The sequence below is a fragment of the Drosophila bipectinata genome, chromosome XL (assembly GCF_030179905.1).
Source record: "Drosophila bipectinata strain 14024-0381.07 chromosome XL, DbipHiC1v2, whole genome shotgun sequence".
Lineage (NCBI taxonomy): Eukaryota > Metazoa > Arthropoda > Insecta > Diptera > Drosophilidae > Drosophila > Drosophila bipectinata.
The window spans coordinates 9925368-9943531 of NC_091734.1; the positions used below are offsets into that span (position 1 = coordinate 9925368).

An 18164-nucleotide genomic window follows, 5' to 3' on the forward strand; every position below is an offset into this window, starting at 1 on the left:
ATCGATATTGGTAGAGATATATAAAAAATATATATAAACAATAAAAAAATGATGTTTTGGTACTGTTTTTTTTTTTTAAATGCTAATTATTAACGCAATTATTACACATTTGTTATCTACAGAGGCTTTCATATCGCATTTCCTATCGTTAAAATTTTCACAATCCCTTAAAAAAATGTCCTTGCGAGAAAAAACATACCTTTTCTTTAAATAAATGTAAGATTATTTCATTTATTTAAAATTCAAACAGATTCCATTTTAAAAGCTCTCAATATTTAAGTTTGGAGCAATAATTCAAATACCCGGCTCTTGGTTATCGATAGTTTTTAGGTAATCGACTTCGACAGGTCGACTTTCGTTATCAAAACTCATTTTTAATTAAACATGTCCAAGCGCAAGAGTCCGTTGAAGGTGATCTCGGTCGACTCGGAGAACGACCTGGTGCAGAGCCTGGGCGATCTTCTGAAACGGCTTGCCAATGAGGCATCCACCAGGCAAGGACAGTTCTATGTCGGGCTTTCGGGTAAGAATCGGCGGCGAGGTGAGCCCTACTTGGGGTGACCTTGCCGGTGAAGGCGCAAGTCCAAGGCCAGATGTCAAGTATGTCACCTCTATCCACAGGTGGCTCGATGGTCAAGCTGCTGACGAAGGCGTTGATTGAGTCCGATCTGGACACCAGCCTCTGGCTTTTCTTCTTTTGCGACGAGCGATATGTTCCAGAAAACAGTGAACACAGCACCTACCACGCTTACAAGAAGCAGTGGGCCAACGAGCTTCCCTCCATTCGAGACGAACAGTTTATAAAGGCCAATACCCTGTTAGATCTGGACAGCTGCGCGGAAGACTATGAAGTAAAGATCAGGACGGAGGTCCCGAAGACGGGCTCGCTGCCCCAGTTCGATCTGCTGCTCCTGGGCATGGGACCCGACGGTCACACGTGCTCCTTGTTCCCAGAGCAGCCGGAGTCTCTGCGTCAGGACGCACGACTGGTGATCCCCATTCGAAACTCGCCCAAGCCTCCTCCGGAGCGGATTACCTTCACCCTGCCGCTGATCAACAATGCCAGGCATGTGGCCTTTGTAGTAACGGGCGCTGAAAAAGCTACTGTGGTCCAGGTGAGTTAATGAATTTAATTTCAAAATCAATTATTTAATCATTATTCTTTTAAGGACGTTTTTGTCCATGTGGATAAGACTTTCCCCTCCGCCTGGGTGGATCCTGAAAATGGAGACTTGACTCTGATTGTGGATGAAAATTCTGGAAAATATGTTCGTTCCTTGAGCTCTTAACTTTAATAAATCATTTTTGTTAATTATTTTTTATTAAAAAAAGGAAAATGATAAAAAAAAAGAGATTGGTGAACCTGTAGATATATTTTTGATAAATACGTACTTTGAAATACATGTTTTTTAATTTTAATAAAATGAAAACAAATTTAAAAATTAAAAACATTAAATTATAAAAAAAAATCAAAAATTAGGATGTTCTTAGTTAAAGATCATCCGGTTATAATGGTTATCGATAGGGCACATCCGTATCCGATGTTTGCATTAATGCTTAGAGTGACCATAGTTTTGGTAAAAAAAAATTGGTAAAATAAAAGAAAATAGCAAAATCCGGGGATATGCAACAACAGCAGCGGCAACGGTAATAATTGTTGATGAGCCCTTGCTATAGCGATACCTTGAGCACGCGCAACCTGCCATGGCATCGCCCCATCCGCAGCCGGGCACGGATCCGGAACAGGAGTCGGAAATCCCGCCCCAGCCGGCGGGATACGAAAAAGTGGATGCCGTGGACCCGGATCGCGTATGCCGTGTCTGCCTTAGAAACGCCAGCCAGGAGCCAGGAGAGCTGCACTTCATCTTTGCCGAGGTGGCCGTGGAACAGGACGCCAACCTGGCCCGCATCCTGGAGGAGTGCACAGTCCATCCGTGCGAGAGGCAGGATGGGATGCCATCGCACATGTGCGGTTCGTGTGTGGAGGCAGCACGCAATGCCTACCGTTTCAAGCGGGACGCGGAACGCTCTTATTGCTCACTGGTAGGTCTCCTGGGGCGTTCTCCCCAGTTTAAGGCTTCCGGCGCCGAGGCGTCCACCCAAACGGAGCAGGTGGCCCTATTGTCGTGCGAGCTGTGTCACGACAAGTTCCTGAACAGCATAGATCTCCGTTTGCACCGAAATCGTGTCCACCGGTCGGCGAAAGAGTACAAGGAGGAGGAGCTGAAGTGCAAGTTCTGCCCTCAGAGCTTCCCCCATCTCCGGCAGCTGCGCATCCACCTGGCGAAGAGCCACGACCAGACCGCTCGGCTGCAGTGCGGCCACTGCCCGCGGACGTTCACCCGGAGCGACCATATGCTGCGCCACATGCGCAACATGCATAATCGCTCGGAGGACGATCTAACAGCGGCCTGGGCTTCAGCGGATCACGATGAGACGACTATGGAAGGAGCGGAAGGCGACGAACTGGTCGCGGCTGAGGTCCTGCTTAACGAGGAGGGCGATGACCAGGAAGACGGAGCTGCCCTAGAGTGCAATACAAACCCAATTTCCAGCAACGAGGAGGAGGACGATGACAACGACGAGGCCAAACAGGCTCTATGGTTGAACATCAAGCCGGAGCCCTGCCTGGAGGCTGAGGAGGTCGACCTGGTCGCCCAACTGAACCTCGAGAAGAAGCGGCGACGACGGGAAAAGGCTGTCTTCTCAGCCGAAGCCTCTGGCGACGCCCATGTGAAGAGTAAGTGTTCATCACTTGGCAGAATCCACCGAAACTCATTTCCATTTTCCATATATTCCTTAGGCGAACCCAGCGGTGACTCGCAGATGAGCATCAAAGTGGAGCGGGGTGGCGACGAAGATGCTTTTATGGGCAGTGAGGACTTCCTGGAGCATCTGCGGGCTGCCGGGGAACTGCCGCTTAGTGACGACGATCAGTTCTACAACTACGTCGAAGAGGAAAGCTGTTTGGACGACGACGACGAGGAGGACGATGATGGCGATGGCGAGGATGACGACGACGGGCAGGGCCGAGGGTTCCGGTTGAAGCAGGAACCTCTGAAGGGCGCCGGCGGGCGTTTGGGGAAAAAAGGAAAGCGACGGCGTCGCCGCAAAAAAGAGGGTTCTCCCACATCCAATCCGGAGAACCGGTGCGAGGTGTGTCAGCGCACCTTTTCGCGCCACTGCCACTTGCTGCGCCACAAGCTTTCGCATCTGGAGAAGAAGCCACACAATTGCCCGCACTGCCCGAAGGCGTTTGCGCGCAGCGATCACCTAAAAGCGCACGTCCAGAGCCTGCACAGCAACAAGGAGCACAAGTGTAGTCTCTGCGAGGCGGCGTTTGCTCGTCCGGAAGCCTTGGAGCGGCACAAGCTGAGCAAGCATAATGGGGAGGGCCTGGAGCCCGGCAGCGAACTAAAGATGCAACTGGCCGAGCACACTTGCGAGTACTGTTCGAAGCGCTTCTCCAGCAAGACCTACCTGCGTAAGCACACCCTGCTGCACACCGATTTCCTGTACGCCTGCAAGAGCTGCGACGAAACGTTCCGGGAGCGGGCGCTGCTGCGGGAGCACGAGAAGACCCACACGGGGCAGAGGAACTTCCTGTGCTGCATTTGTGGCGATAGCTTTGCCCGAAACGACTACCTCCGCGTCCATATGCGGCGCCACAATGGTGAGAAGCCGTACAAGTGCCGTTACTGCGTCAAGGCCTTCCCCCGGGCCACCGATCTCAAGGTCCACGAGCGGTAAGTGCTAATCCTTTCCAGATTCTAGACTGTAACTGATAACTGTTGAAATTCTAGCTACCACACGGGCACTAAGCCAAATCTGTGCAACACCTGCGGCAAGAGCTTCCACCGGGCCTACAACCTGACCATTCACATGCGCACCCACACCGGAGAACGGCCCTACAAGTGCGACCAGTGCCCCAAGAGCTTTACGCAAAGCAACGACCTCAAGGCGCACATCCGCCGGCATACGGGCGAGCGCTACAAGTGCCCGCACTGCGACACCTACTTCCTCCAGCTGTACAATATGCGCAATCACTGCCTCACCGCCCACAACAAGCACATCGAGACGAAGACGGGTCGCCTCCAGCGAACGGGTCTGCTGGAAGAAAGCGCTCAGTCGCATCTCACTACGGTGGTGATGCCGCCGGCCCGTTATCCCGCCGGCTCTGATCCCCAGCTGTCGGCCGCCATCGGAGCCGATAACTCCTCCTCCACCACAGTCATTCACTCGCCGGGCGCTTACCAGAACAGTGGCGTAACTGCAGGGGTACTGGCTCCGGGTACCACCTCGTCGGCGGCGGGAAATACCCTGGACGGGAACAGCTTTGCTCCGTCGAGTGCTCCGTTTGGCGCCTTCAACTTCCCTCCCGTCGTAATGGGTAAACATCATCTTCCTTTTGCATATTGCCATCTTTTTCTAATAGTTCTCTCCGTCTCTGTCTTTTTCAGCACATCTCATGTACAACCATGGCGGTGGCAGTCAGCATAGCCAGAGCGGCAGCGACACCGCTAAATAGCCGACGTTGCAGAGCCACTTCATCCGAACACAGACAACTATTCCAGTGTAGTCTTAAGCTTCCATTTGTACATAGCCGAGGCAGGCGATGAGAACATCAGGTGGCTGCCATACGAATTGTACATCACAGGCGCAGGACCAGGCACTGTCCTGTGCCTTTTTTTTAACATGTTAATTTGTATTTAATAGTCGAATAAGAACTGCCCTACATTGCCGAATATAGTGTAGGCGGTTGGTACAATTTTTTAAAACATACATCCGGGTATGGTGTGTTTCATAGGAGGATTTGCTCCTATCTCCTCGGATATTTAATTATTGAGAAAAATAAATACTAAAACCTATGTATTCTTGAACTTTATTAGTCAGGAAATGGAACTGGGTTCAGACTTGGCTAATCCTTGGAATAGTTACTACTTATTACAGATTAGTTTCCACCTATATGAGGATCTAGGAGAAGGACGATGTTTTTTTTTATTTTTATTAGTTTCCATTAATTTATTATTTATTTTCCAAAAAAGTTCGTATTCTAAAAATTATAACTTTTGTTTAGATTTTCTGGTGTTGATCAGGTAATACCAATGAGAATCGAGGAGGAAGGCATTTTTTAACTAATAATTATAATTATAAGTAGCTGATTACTAATTACTTAATTTATTAGTAATTACTATTAATTAATTTATTTTCATTCACAGGGGCTGTTTAGGTGCCCCCTATGAGAATCGAGGAGGAGGGCGCTGTTTTTATTAATTAAATTTATTTTTTATTTTTTTATTGAATTTCTTCTCAGTTAAAAACATTTAAGGCTATGTTTTAGGCAAAAATGTCCCGATTGCCTAAAAGTATGCTTCAAACTTAATTTTCTGCTCCCATTTGGTGATCTTCATTCCAGTGGCTATCGATTTACTTCCATCACTAAAAATTTAATTTATTAATTTTCTATGTAGAATGTGTAGGTTTTTAATAAGCCGGAGGTTAAGCCGGTGCTTCAACTTCAGAATAGCAGCCTCTCCTAATGCCGTTCTCCAAACAAAAAAATAAAATTTAAAAAATAAAATTTTAAAAAAAAATTGGAAAAAAAAAATTTTTTTTTAATAAAAACAAAAAAAAAAAAAATTAAATTAAATAAAAAAAAAATTACAACAAAAAAAATGCAACAACAAAAATATTACAACAAAAAAAATTACAACAACAAATTACAACAACAATCAATTACAACAACAATCAATTACAACAACAACAAATTAAAACAACAACAAATTACAACAACAACAACAACTAACAACAACAACAACAACAAAAACTAACAAAAACAATCAATTACAACAACAACAAATTACAACAACAACAACTAACAACAACAACAACTAACAACAACAACAACAACAACAAAAACTAACAACAACAACAACAACAAAAACTAACAAAAACAATCAATTACAACAACAATCACAACAGCAATAAACTACAACAACAAATTTTACAACAAAAGCAAGCAATAAAACCTACACGAAAAAAAAGAATTTTCCCGAGTTTTCAGGCTTGCTTAAGTGCCACCTATGAGAATCGAGGAGGAGGGCGCTGTTTTTATTAATTAAATTTATTTTTTTTTTTTATTAAAAAAAAGTCGAATTAATTTTTTTTATCCATTTCTTGGCGCTGCTTAGGTGCCCCCTATGAGAATCGAGGAGGAGGGCGCTGTTTTTTTTAATTAATTATTTTTTATTAAAAAAAATAATTTTATTTTTTGAATTTTCGGAGGTGCTTAGGTGCCACCTATGAGAATCGAGGAGGAGGGCACTTTTTAATTAATTATTTTTTTATTAAGTTATTGTTTATTTTTCGCCAAAATAAGTAGAATTCCTATATCCAACGCTTTTTATTTTGATGCTGCCTAGGTGCCACCTATGAGAATCCAGCAGGAAATCGTTTTTTTAGCTAGTTTATATTAATTTATTGTTTTGTAAAATAATTTAAAACAATTAATTAATAAATTAAGCATTATTAATTCATTCTTTTCGTTTTTTTGATCTAAAAAGTGCCACCAATGATAGAGAATGGAGAAGGAAGGCTCTATTTTATTGAATCAATTTAAATAGATTTATTTTTATAAGTTTTTCCTAAAATATGGAATTATATTTTATATTCAATTTTTGGTGGTAATTAGGTGGCACTTATGAGAATCGAAAGGGAGGACGCTGTTTTTATTAATTAACTGGTATTAATTTATTTATTTTTCATAAAAAAAAAAGATTTTTCAAAGGAGATTACGCTTTAATCATTAAGGTCCTGGTTTAAAATTCTTATTTCGTTTTAAAATAGGGTATAAAATAGAAAAAATATTGTCTAATAGTGTATGAAGTGTTTCTTTATTTTGGCTAAAAGCTTAATGGCCGAAACGAACTTTATTAATGCTATAATATCTATAACTTGGCTATTACTTGGCAGATCAAGAAATCGTATACCTTTTCTCTCTAAAAACTACGAAAAGTATAGTAGTATAGTGATAATTTATATAGGTCTGACTATTAAAAATTGTAAAAATCGTTTTCGAAAATTTTGGAATGGATAACATTATGTTTTGTTTCTGAAGAATGAATAAAATGCAATGTTACCCATATATTAATAATGAATATTGATAATTAATGAAGGAAGGTAGTAAAGTGCTGAGTTAAATATAAATATGTATATGGCTTATTGAAATATGTTAAGAATTGGGCCAGATATTGACAAAAAGGTGTATGATCATGTGTTTGATAAGGTCCTGGGTCCTGATTCATCCAAGAAACTCTTATAAGAACTGATCTTATACTTAACCTTCGTTCTATAACTTTTAGCTATAATTAATAATAAACATTTGGTTATTTTATTTTAACAAATAGAGTTTATTCTAAGACTTTAAGTACATATGTATAAAAAATAAGAAATATGTATTCCTTAAATATATAAATTTAAAAGTAAAAAAAATTAAACTCAAATCTTAAAACTAGTTATCTTCAATATTTTTAAAGTAGTTTAGTCAAAATAAAGTATTTCTTCGTCATTGTACAAGGTAAAAATAAAAAAAAAACGTTTTTGAAAAACTTTAAACTTAATAATTAATTTTTTTAAAGTGAAAGATAAGTGCAAGAATGTTTTTTTTGGGTAAAACTTCATTGTTGTGTTCTATTTTGGTATTAAGAATTAAAGGAACAATTTTAAATGCTTATTTTTTTTTAATTTTAATTAGGGGATCTTTTTTTTCAAGACCTGGGAATGGACATATAGTTTTAAGAGAGGTATTTCAACTTTTAATTGTTAAGATTGATAACAAAGTTTTAAAATAGAAACAAAAAAACTAAAAATTTAAAAATGGAACTCATTATGCGATTCAGCAAACAGAAATCATGTTTATTGGTGCAACGTAAAACGAAAAACAGAAAATATAATGAAAATACATTAAAAAAAAGAAAAACCAAATACGAACGAGAGTAGGTACGTGTTAATTTCAATTAATCTCCAAATAATCTAAAAATCTCTACGCGGCACGAGCATCATGCTCTCCCTCGGCGACGGCAAATTAAATCTCGGCTCCGGCTGTTCCGGTTCCTCGGTTAGCTGCTGGTGCTGCTGCTTCATGGTCGCCGCCATCTGACGCTTGCGGGGCAGGGCCAACTGGTGGCGCATTCGTGGCAGCATCGAGGAACGACTCGGCGGCTGGAACTCCTCATACGTGTCCCCATTCTCATTATTCTCGTCCGTGGTATAGTCCGTCTCCTCGGTTCCAGCACGCTGCGGTGACTCCCTAGTGCGCATCTTTTTGCTGGATCGTGTTCCAATACTGCGTCGGCTGGTGCCCAATCCGCCGCTGCGGCGCAGCGTGTTGTCCAGGACGCGTACCCGCTTCAGCGGTGACTTGGTGGACTTTAGCTGGCTCTGGTTCTGGTTGGCGGCCAGCAGGCGCTGGGCAGGGCTGCGCAGTGCCGGCGAGGCTTTGATGGAGTTCAGTGAGCTCATCAGGCTGCGCTTGGCGGACGGAGTCTTGGACCCTGGCTGGGCGGCGGCTGGGGGATGCAGCCGCTTGTGGAGATTGCCGGTGCTCTTGGTGATGTTGTGTGGACGCAGATACTGCTGCGAGGGCGTCTTCCTCAGGGACATGGTGGAGCTGGACAGCGTGGACATATTGCGGAGTGTGCGTGGCGTGCGAGGAGCCACAGATCCTGGAGCTGGGGGAGGCATAAACTTGCTGGCCGACGACGGGGCCGGAGTCTTCTTTCGCGCCGAGCTCTGTTGCTTGGATTGACGGTGACGCTCCCAGTCCTCCGCCATGCGCTCCAGAATATTCTCGCCGTGCACCAGGAACGGGGTGTTCTCCTGCGCCTCGAATGCCTGCACCAGCTCGGTGATCTGCTGCTCGATTTTGGGCAGCTTGGATGTGATAGCCTTGCGCTCCTTCTCCTCCTTCAGCAGCTGGCCGCCACGATTGTTGAAACGGTTCGGCTCGCTGGCCTTCGCCTCCAGTGCTTCCATGCGCGCCCACAGCTCCGCGCGGCTCTCGTACAGTTCGAATATGCCCTTGTTTTTGTTGTAGAAGCTCTTCAGATCGTCCAGCTCCAGCTCGTGCAGCTCCAGCAGGTCCTCGTTATACCAGTCGTTGTAAAAGTTTGAGAAACGCATCCGTTCCTGCTGGCTCTTCAGGGTCAAGTCCCACATTTCCTTGATTTCGATGCGTAGCTGCTCGATGAATGTCTTTAGGTTCTGGCGCCGCAGAGCCTGGCAGCGCTGCAGTTCCTCCCGCAGCACGTCGTAGGTGCGCTGATTGTAGGCCGTTGACTCACGCACCCGGCGCTTGGCGTATTCGTCGCTCTCCTGGAGCCGCTCCCACAGCACATGGATCTTCTCCCGCATGTCGTCGATCCGTTCGCGCAGCTCCTTGACCTGGTCGGCGAACTCCTTCTGCATGCGACGCAATCGCTCGAAGGTTTCGGGCGTAAGCATGTGATTCACCTGGTTGAGCAGGCGCTCCTCTGAATCCGTCTGCGGCAGGCATTCCAGCAACTTCATGTCGTGCTTGATGCTCTGGCGCAGCTGGTTCATCTCCTCCACGCGGCGCACTCGCTGCTCGCGTAGCTGATCGAGGCGCCCCCGAAAACAGTCCATTTCCTCGGGTGTGGGAAGCGGATCGTCCAGCAGAGGCAGAGGCAGTTCGCCCAGCTCTTCGCACAGCTGCTCCTGCTGCAGCAGTAGCTCACAGATCTCGGCCCGCCGCCTGGCTAGCTCTTCGCGCAGATGCTCGATGCTCTTGTCCAGCTTCAGTTGCCACAATACTAGTGGCATGTCGTCCGGTCGATCGCCAATGTCCACAGACTCGTGGAGCAGACGAGTCAGGTTGCTGGCTTCGGCCCGCAGGCCGGAAATCTCGTCGAGGATACCCTGTTGTTTCTCCCGCGACTCGTTCAGCAAGTCTGTGTAAAAACTGTCAGCGTGATCCTTCAACCGGAGGAGGAATTCGTGGCAGGTCTTCGGCTCGAAGATGTGTGACCACATCACGTGCAGCTGGTCCACGTGCTCGCCGGTCATTTCCAGTATCTTGGCCTTAATGGCCGTGGGACTGCCCAGGACATTCATTGTGGGAATTGAGTATCTTTTTTTGTTGATTATTTCGTAGTCTGACGTGCTGGGATGTAGCTGCTTTGTTTGCTGTCTAATCTAATCACTACTGGAAGGGCATCCTTTCGCACTGTGAATATTTTGTTGTTTCGCCTTTGAACGGGCCACTATTTGGAGTTATTTGGAGTGCATTCCCAATTATTGAGTTCCTGAATGACGCTATGCGAAATTATCGGTAAATTCAAACCGAAATGGCGGCCAAAAATGTTGCCACCCAGTTGAAATGTGTTTTTAACAAGGTGGCAATCTAAAAGTGCTGCCTATAAATTAGGAATTGTGATATTTTTGGGGAAAAAATTAAGTTTTTGTAATGTCTCATCTATTAATAAAACAATTAAATATTTTACATAATAATAGTGAGGATTTTTAATCTTCATTTTATTATTCTAAATAATATAAGTTCCCTTCCCTTACCAACACTAAAAAGTAATGCCCATAAATTCAATTGACAGTTAAATTGAAAAGTTTATTTAGGTATAACGTGATTAAATGCAAATGACAATGTTTTGAACAATAACAGCCAAGATGATTTGTTAAATAAATCTTGCAAGTCATCACCAAATTTTCTATCCGCCTTTTTACTCCGAGTCCTCCTCGCTATCATCCTTCTTCTTCTTTTCGCGGCGCGGGCGCAATTTTTGAACCAGGCTCTTTAGGTCCGCGTCTCCGCGAATAGCGGCCTGCAAGTGATGAGTTGTGATACGCTTACGATTGGCGTCGTTCATAGCCATCCCAGCTGCTCCAATCACTTCTGAGGTCAAGTACTCGAGTACGCCAGCGCAACAAACGGCTGCAGTGGATTGGACAATACGGTTATTGTTGAACTTCTTCAGACGTTGATGGATGCGTCCCACAGGAAACTTAAGTCCAGCACGAGCACTTCGAGATAGGGGCTTTTCTTTTCCCTTGCCAGAAATCTTCTTCTTTGTTGGTTCCTTAGCGGTATCCATATTTTCTAATTCTTCCTCTCCAGAATCCTCATTTTTCTTCAGATTTTCACCTTCCATTTTTAGGTCATCAGAATTCTCAAGCAAATCCATATTTTCTTTTTCGTCAGAATTCACTTTCTTTGCTGCTTCCTTACCGGTATCCATATTTTCTAGTTGTTCCTCTTCAGAAGAATCCAGAAGGTCATCAGAATTCTCAAGAAAATCCATATTTTCTTTTTCGTCAGAATTCACTTTCTTTGCTGCTTCCTTACCGGTATCCATATTTTCTAGTTGTTCCTCTTCAGAAGAATCCAGAAGGTCATCAGAATTCTCCAGAAAATCCATATTTTCTTTTTCATCGTCAGAATTCACTTTCTTTGCTGGTCCCTTTCCAGAATCATCGCTTTCTAGTTCTTCCTCTTCAGAAGAATCCAGAAGGTCATCAGAATTCTCAAGAAAATCCATATTTTCTTTTTTCTCGTCAGAATTCACTTTCTTTGCTGGTCCCTTTCCAGAATCATCGCTTTCTAGTTCTTCCTCTCCAGAATCTTGATTTTTCTTCACATTTTCAGCTTCCATTTTTAGGTTATAAGAATTCTCAAGAAAATCCTTATTTTCTGGTTCTTCCTTACCGAAATCCTCCTTCTTATTAAATTTTTCGCCTTCCATTTTTAGATTTGTTCGCTGAAAATAATTTTCTTTAATGATAAATTATTTGAAAATTTTTCCTTTTTACTTACTTTTTTATTTTCGATATTAGAGCTTTCTTCCGTAGGTCCGTTCGCCTCAAGGATTTTTTCTTGAATGATGCTTTTCCAGGCAGAATTCCGACTTTTATACCTTTTTTAAAATGCCCAGCATGCTTTGTTAGCCAAACATTTTCCCCAGCTTTTAATTTAGAGCTAGGACATACTATTTCTAGTATATACTAACATTTTTCTGGTATAATCTAGTAATATCTGAAGGATCTACTAGTAGTAGGACCTTAATTTCTCTGTTTAAATCAAAGCAGGCCTTTCCTTTAATGTCAAAATTAAGAATATTAATGTTAAAATATTGCAAATTAAAGTATATTTTGCTTTTTAGCTAAATTATTGAAAATACATAAAATGGCACCTACATATACATATGAACTAGAAATATCAATTGTCCCTAAAATCGTAAACTTGTGGATTAAGGTAAAAGTAGAACACAGATCAGCAGCTGACACTATTGCATCGGGTTGTGTACATATCATATGGGTAATTGGTGGTACTTCTACGGCGACATCAGATCCACAATGCCCTCACTGTCGTCGCTTCGATTGTCCTCGCTGGACGGTGGCTGGACGCGCACTTGTGGGATTGGACGGTTTCTGTGCGTGATTCTGCCACCGTTGCTGGGTCTTCCATTGATTTTATCGCGACGCAAGGAGTAGTCCAGGACGCGTACCTTCTTCTGCGGCGACTTGTGCATTTTCCGCTGGGTATTTGTTCCCAGGACAGCATTGTTACACTCCAGGGACGCAATTAAGTTTCTTTTGGCAGCTGCCGCCGATGGTTCGTTTGTGTTTTCAATGTTGTTGTTGGTGGTGTTGGGATGGCGCCGCTTCTGTAGATTGCCCGTGCTCTTGGCAGCACTGGGCAACTTCATCTTCGATGGCGTCTTCTTCAGCGATGATGTGGACCCGTAGACGCCCGGCTTGCCTTTGAGAGCCTTTGGCGTTAGAGGCGCCGAAGGCGGCATCATTTTATGGCCAGGATCTTTCTTGCCGGAGGTCGGCGGCTGCTTGGGCTGGCGGAGATTCTCCCAGTCTGCGGCCATCTGCTCCAGAATACTGACCCCGTTCACCAGGAAAGGGGATTTGGCATGTCTCACGTACTCCTGCACTAGCTCTACTATCTGTTGCTCTAGCTTTGGTAGCTTGGCCGTGATGGCTTTGCGCTCCTTCTGCTCCTTGAGGAGTTGCCCGCCGCGGTTGTTGAACCTGTTCGGATCATTAGCTTTGGTCTCCAGAACTATCATGCGGGCAAACATCTCAGTACGGCTGCTGTACATCTCGTATATTTTCTTGTTTTCGTCATACAGCTTCTTCAACTGCTCCAGTTCCAGCTCGTGCAGCTCCAGATCCTCTTCGGTGAGGTTTTTGTTGTAATAGCTAGTGAAGCGTTTGCATTCCGCGGGACTTTTGAGAGTCAGATCCCACATCTCCTTGATTTCCACCCGCAGGCGATCGACAAAGATACTCAGATTCTGTCGGCGGAGGGCTTGGCAGCGCTGCAGCTCCTCCCGAAGCACGTCGTAGGTGTGCTGGTTGTAGGCTGTCGATTCCCTCACCCGCCGTTGGGCGTATTCGTCGGTATCCTGGAGGCGCTCCCACAGCACCTGGATCTTTCCCCGCATGTCGTCGATCTGGTCACGCAGCTCCTGCACCTGGTCGGCGAACTCCTTTTGCATGCGATGTAGGCTTTTGAAGGTTTCGGCGGTCAGATTGGGATTGATCTGGTTGAGCAGGCGCTCCTCCTCCTCCGTCTGCGGCAGGCACCCCAGCAGCTTCATGTCAAGTTTGATGCCATGGCGCAGTTGCTTTATCTCCTCGACTCGTCGCGTTCGCTGTTCGCGCAGCTGATCGAGGTGCTCCCGAAAATAGCTCATTTCCTGAGGCGTGGCCAGCGGATCGTCCAGCAGGGGAATCGCTTGCTCGCCCAGCTCTTGGCACAACTGCTCCTGCTTCTGCAACAGATCAGAGATCTCCGCCCGACGCTTTGCCACGCCCTCGCGTAGGTGTTCGATGCTCTCATCCAGCTTTAGTTGCCACACAACCAGAGGCATGCCCGCCGGACGATCACCAACGTCCATCGGCTCGTGGAGCAGACGTGTTAGGTTGCTGGCTTCCGTCCGCAAGTTGTGAATCTCTTTCTGGACACATTCTTGCTTCTCCCGGGACTCGTTCAGCAGATCCGTGTAGAAGCTATCGGCGTGTTCCTTCAGTCGGATGAGGAAATCCTCACAGGTCTTCTCCTCGAATATGTGCGACCATAGTTGATGCAGGCGATCCACGTGATTGCTCGTCAGCTCCAGGATCTTAGTCTTGTGCTCGACGAAGACCATGGCTTCTTTGGCGATCTCGATTATCGATTATTTTTAATTCTTATTTGTTAACAAGTGGAGGAGACGCTAATAAAGTGAACCGGTAAATTTCAAACTGTACATAGCTAGTAAATTAGTGTTGCAAAATATTCCACAGCGATCGCTATAGACACCGATAAATAGTGTTGTTATGTTTCAGAAAGGTCCAATAGGCAAGTCTTATATTAATGGGAATTTAAGAATTGAAAGTTTTCTTTCTCGGGTAAGGTAGTCTGGAAATTTTTAGCTGTGGATTTGATGAAAGATATGTTGAAATTGGTTCCTTTAATAAAACTATGTTGTAACAGTGCTGTAAAAGCCTACTTTTTATTCTCTTTTACAGCACTGGAGCACTGGGGGTTAGTTTACAGCACTGATTCCTCCAGTGATGGATAACGGTTATCGAATATAGTTGTTTTCCATCGATTTCTTTTTTGCTCCAACAGCTGACCGAGATCCGATTCACAGAGAAGCACAGCAGTCCTGTAAAGTGTATTTGAATCGTCTCAGCAGAACAACACCCGCCAGGAGTGGGCCGTTTCGCGCATTCTCGATTCCCGATGAGCTCGAGCGGCGGAGGCGGAGGCGGAGGAGCCCCAGTCTCCGGAGGTGCAGGTGGGGCAGGTGCAGCGGGTGGTGCAGAGGCGGCTCCTGCTGTTGCGCCCGAGGCCCCCCGAGGTGGCGCAGCGGCGGCTGTAGGGGAGGGTGACGCAGCTACTCCACCACCATCCCCGCCAGCAAATCCCAATGAGAGTCCATTGGAGAGTCCCGTGAACGGCACAAACCCCAATGATGATCAGGATGCCAAACGACGCAAGTGTCTGGAGGTGGACGACGCCCAGGATGGAGCCAGCACTGTAGGTTGACCAAATCCCAGTGTTTTATTTTGTTCCACCTATGATCCTTTACTTCTAATCCTCTCCAGATGGTCGATGCCAATAGCGTTCTCAACAAGATCGCTAACCTGTACGCTGAAAAGCTTATGTCGGACATTGTGCTGCTGGTTGACGGAAAGGAGTATCCGGCACACCGGGTCATCCTGTGCGCCAGCAGCGATGTATTCCAAGTGATGCTGATGAATCCGGAGTGGAACGAGTGCAGTAAACGAGTTATTGAGCTGCACGAGGAGGCATGCTGCTCGGCGGTGTTCCCGCAGTTCATTAAGTACCTGTATGTCGGACATATTGCGGTCACCCTGCAGACGGTGATGCCGATGCTGGCGCTTAGCGACAAGTACAATGTGCGCGACCTGATAGACCTCTGCGTCGGCTACATGACGAAGCATGTAGCGAAGGCGGCCACCAGCGGCTACCTGGTCTCGTGGCTGCAGTACACGCTCTCCTTCACGCCCACCCACAACGATCTCACCGAGACACTGAAGCGGTTCCTCAAATGGAACCTGGAGATGGTGGCCGAGTCGCGTGACTTTGTGGAAATGGATCCGGCCATAATGCAGCTCCTTCTGCAGCAGAACGACATAGTCATCACCAGCGAGTACAAACTGTTTGCCATTGTGCAGACCTGGCTCTTGCACCGGCGCGAGCAAATGGAGGCGACCTCCGGCTCCGCGGCCAGTTGTAACGCCAGCTTCATGGAGCTCATCGAACAGACGGTAACGCACATCCGTTTCGGAATGATGACGCCGCAGGAACTGTCGCATCTGTCGTTGATGGAGCCGCTGATCGAGTATCACAAGGAGTTCCTCGTCGATCGCATAGCCATTGGGATGAGCTACCAGTCCGGACAGGAGGATCGAGTGCGGGAGGTGCGAGCCACCGAATCCGGTGAACTGCAGTTTACGCCGCGCCTCTACTGGAACGACACCTGGAGCGTAGACATAGATGTGCACAATTTCGACGAGATCGAGGACTACAAGAACTACGTGAAGCTCTTCTTTTCGCAGCGTCACATCGCCGAGGTGGAGGATGGTGAGCTGTTTCTCGTAAGGGTTTCCCGCCAGTCCTATATATATTGTGATTTCTTTGAACAGATCCCTGTACCACCTGGGAGATAGAGTTCTTTCCGCGCGGTGTCATGTACAACAAGGCCAAGATGGTGTGCGGCGAGGATGTACCAGGCTGCTCCCTGAATACGGTTCGCTTGCGAGTGACCTGCAAGCACCAGAACATAGGCGAGGAGCGATTCAAGGTAAGTCAGTCCAGGGCGGAGGAGGATCTAACCATTTAATGGACCGTTTCATGTCATTCCAGATTGCTGTGCTGATCGTTGGCGTGCAGAACACGATCTCACATATCCGCACGGTGGTGGAGCGCACGGAATACTTCTCGGACACGTCGCGCGTCATCAATTTGGACAACCTGCTGCCGTACGAGGAGCTGGAGCACACATCCCCCTACTTGAGTCCCCATTTGACGGGCAATCAGCGGAACACACTCACCCTGCACGTCCTCATCACGCCCATGGGTGCTCACACGTGCCGCGATGCGCCGCCGTTTCAGTTTTAGGCACCCAGCCGATCCCTGATCCTGCCGACATCTCCCGACATAATTTCATTCTTCCATTATATTTTTTATGTATGTATAAATCCAAAATGCGACTGCTCCTACACTACCCTTGGGCTCAACGAGTGGCGGGATGAATCTGAGAATCCATACCATCTATCCATTCCCGCCGCCATATGTTAAGTTTTTCTTTTTTTGATTTTTTTTTTTTTTTTTTTTTTTTTAATTTTATCCTCACTGAGTTATATGGCGCTAGACTTTGGACACAAAAGTCTTTCAGCTCCAGTGAACCCCCAGGCTAAGGTATAAGATTATGCAATAAATGTCACCATTTAGAAACGAACCACAAAGCCCCCCGCCCCCCCATCCTGTTCTCTGAACGGACGCGAGTCTCTCGGTTTCAGGCTGAAATTTTCAAGAAACTCGTCGCATCATGTCGCATTCATGTTTTACAGCCAATAGGCGTTGCGTTGTGTGTGTGTGTGTGTGTTGCCCGTTGGGTGGGTTGATCCATTTACGAGTGCGTTTACAGTACGGGATCAACCTGTCGCGTCTTAAGGAATCATCACGATTATCTTTATGGGCGACGAACGCTGGGAGTGACTTGGCCATAATAGAGCGCTCTCTCTTATGGAAACTTATGGCTGGATCTATTGGGATTGAAGTCTCCAGATCGCCCAGACTCGGTGAAACGAATATAAATCGGTGTATTATATAGAAGAAGTCATCAATCGAATTAATGTTGAAATAAATGTAGTGATTGTTGATCGAGTTTATGTTTTCTATGGACTGAATTATAAAGAGTTACTATCATACTTACAATTAGATATTAATCACCTATCAAATGACATTAGTTTTTAATCTCTGTATCGCCCTCTCATGAAATTGGTCAGCTTTTAATAAGAATTTGTAAAATATATATGTATATGTAATGTATGGTAGATACTATATTTCCCCCAGTGTGTGAGTCTGAAAAAATATAGATCCTATCGCGATATCCGATGATCATAATTGTAAATTAAAAATGTTACAAATTACCTACTATATAAATGTGTATACAAAATGAGTATTTACAAGAGAATATTAATAAATTAACTTCATTACTTTTAAATACCTTAATGGCTGTTTATTTATTCGCTCTCCGGGTGGTAATTATAAACCAAGGTGGATTTAATGTTATTAATATTCTTAAGATATCTTAAGAAGAGTTTTTTGGGGGGCTACACTTTCTTATCGCCGCCTTTTGCACGATTGCTCACGATACTGACTTGCAGATTCAAGAATCTTTCACTGGAGATGGAGATGGTTCTTCTACTAGTGCTGGTTATTTAAGATTTACAACTTGGATATCTCCGCAGTGGTATGGATTTTATGGCTTATACCAGAGTACCTCTCAATATAAGAGACAGAGAGAGAGAGAGAGCTTTACAGATCGGACTTTGAAGCACGTATCCGCTGTTAGACACCCGGACGTACTTTTAAGAACTCTCTG

At 45.4% G+C, this 18164-nt stretch overlaps 6 protein-coding genes across 6 annotated transcripts; 3 read left to right on the forward strand and 3 right to left on the reverse strand.

Moving 5' to 3' along the window:
• Positions 1 to 260: 260 nt before the first annotated feature.
• On the forward strand, positions 261 to 1403 carry Pgls (6-phosphogluconolactonase). The gene is made up of 3 exons (XM_017253618.3): positions 261 to 523; positions 622 to 1115; positions 1170 to 1403. Exons 1-3 carry the CDS (start codon positions 385 to 387, stop codon positions 1287 to 1289), a joined length of 753 nt encoding a protein of 250 aa, XP_017109107.2. The 5' UTR covers positions 261 to 384; the 3' UTR covers positions 1290 to 1403.
• Positions 1404 to 1554: 151 nt separating this feature from the next.
• Positions 1555 to 4868, forward strand: LOC108133624 (uncharacterized). The gene is made up of 4 exons (XM_017253623.3): positions 1555 to 2740; positions 2804 to 3746; positions 3804 to 4390; positions 4461 to 4868. The coding sequence occupies exons 1-4, from the start codon at positions 1705 to 1707 to the stop codon at positions 4526 to 4528; spliced, it is 2634 nt and encodes an 877-aa protein (XP_017109112.2). The 5' UTR covers positions 1555 to 1704; the 3' UTR covers positions 4529 to 4868.
• Positions 4869 to 7893: 3025 nt separating this feature from the next.
• On the reverse strand, positions 7894 to 10361 carry feo (fascetto). Its single transcript, XM_017253617.3, has one exon. It carries the CDS (start codon positions 10129 to 10131, stop codon positions 8032 to 8034), a length of 2100 nt encoding a protein of 699 aa, XP_017109106.2. The 5' UTR covers positions 10132 to 10361; the 3' UTR covers positions 7894 to 8031.
• Positions 10362 to 10619: 258 nt separating this feature from the next.
• Positions 10620 to 11985, reverse strand: LOC108130196 (uncharacterized). Its single transcript, XM_070278986.1, has 2 exons — positions 11843 to 11985; positions 10620 to 11786 (listed from the first exon to the last, which is right to left on the reverse strand). Exon 2 carries the CDS (start codon positions 11769 to 11771, stop codon positions 10752 to 10754), a length of 1020 nt encoding a protein of 339 aa, XP_070135087.1. The 5' UTR covers positions 11772 to 11786; positions 11843 to 11985; the 3' UTR covers positions 10620 to 10751.
• A 165-nt stretch (positions 11986 to 12150) lies between these two features.
• On the reverse strand, positions 12151 to 14459 carry LOC108130228 (protein regulator of cytokinesis 1-like). The gene has a single exon (XM_017248598.3). It carries the CDS (start codon positions 14190 to 14192, stop codon positions 12360 to 12362), a length of 1833 nt encoding a protein of 610 aa, XP_017104087.2. The 5' UTR covers positions 14193 to 14459; the 3' UTR covers positions 12151 to 12359.
• A 126-nt stretch (positions 14460 to 14585) lies between these two features.
• On the forward strand, positions 14586 to 17744 carry Tango10 (transport and golgi organization 10). The gene is made up of 4 exons (XM_017248577.3): positions 14586 to 15067; positions 15136 to 16138; positions 16201 to 16358; positions 16421 to 17744. Exons 1-4 carry the CDS (start codon positions 14771 to 14773, stop codon positions 16673 to 16675), a joined length of 1713 nt encoding a protein of 570 aa, XP_017104066.2. The 5' UTR covers positions 14586 to 14770; the 3' UTR covers positions 16676 to 17744.
• Positions 17745 to 18164: the final 420 nt, after the last annotated feature.

What these genes read in the sequence shown, in the direction of transcription:
- Pgls (XM_017253618.3), top strand. Translation starts at nt 385, where the DNA reads ATGTCCAAGCGCAAGAGTCCGTTGAAGGTGATCTCGGTCGACTCGGAG. An exon ending in GTTCTATGTCGGGCTTTCGG is followed by an intron (nt 524 to 621) that starts GTAAGAATCGGC and finishes CTCTATCCACAG; the next exon opens with GTGGCTCGATGGTCAAGCTG. An exon ending in AAAAAGCTACTGTGGTCCAG is followed by an intron (nt 1,116 to 1,169) that starts GTGAGTTAATGA and finishes TATTCTTTTAAG; the next exon opens with GACGTTTTTGTCCATGTGGA.
- LOC108133624 (XM_017253623.3), top strand. Translation starts at nt 1,705, where the DNA reads ATGGCATCGCCCCATCCGCAGCCGGGCACGGATCCGGAACAGGAGTCG. An exon ending in TGGCGACGCCCATGTGAAGA is followed by an intron (nt 2,741 to 2,803) that starts GTAAGTGTTCAT and finishes TATATTCCTTAG; the next exon opens with GCGAACCCAGCGGTGACTCG. An exon ending in GATCTCAAGGTCCACGAGCG is followed by an intron (nt 3,747 to 3,803) that starts GTAAGTGCTAAT and finishes TTGAAATTCTAG; the next exon opens with CTACCACACGGGCACTAAGC.
- feo (XM_017253617.3), bottom strand. Translation starts at nt 10,131, where the DNA reads ATGAATGTCCTGGGCAGTCCCACGGCCATTAAGGCCAAGATACTGGAA.
- LOC108130196 (XM_070278986.1), bottom strand. Translation starts at nt 11,771, where the DNA reads ATGGAAGGCGAAAAATTTAATAAGAAGGAGGATTTCGGTAAGGAAGAA.
- LOC108130228 (XM_017248598.3), bottom strand. Translation starts at nt 14,192, where the DNA reads ATGGTCTTCGTCGAGCACAAGACTAAGATCCTGGAGCTGACGAGCAAT.
- Tango10 (XM_017248577.3), top strand. Translation starts at nt 14,771, where the DNA reads ATGAGCTCGAGCGGCGGAGGCGGAGGCGGAGGAGCCCCAGTCTCCGGA. An exon ending in CCCAGGATGGAGCCAGCACT is followed by an intron (nt 15,068 to 15,135) that starts GTAGGTTGACCA and finishes AATCCTCTCCAG; the next exon opens with ATGGTCGATGCCAATAGCGT. An exon ending in TAGGCGAGGAGCGATTCAAG is followed by an intron (nt 16,359 to 16,420) that starts GTAAGTCAGTCC and finishes ATGTCATTCCAG; the next exon opens with ATTGCTGTGCTGATCGTTGG.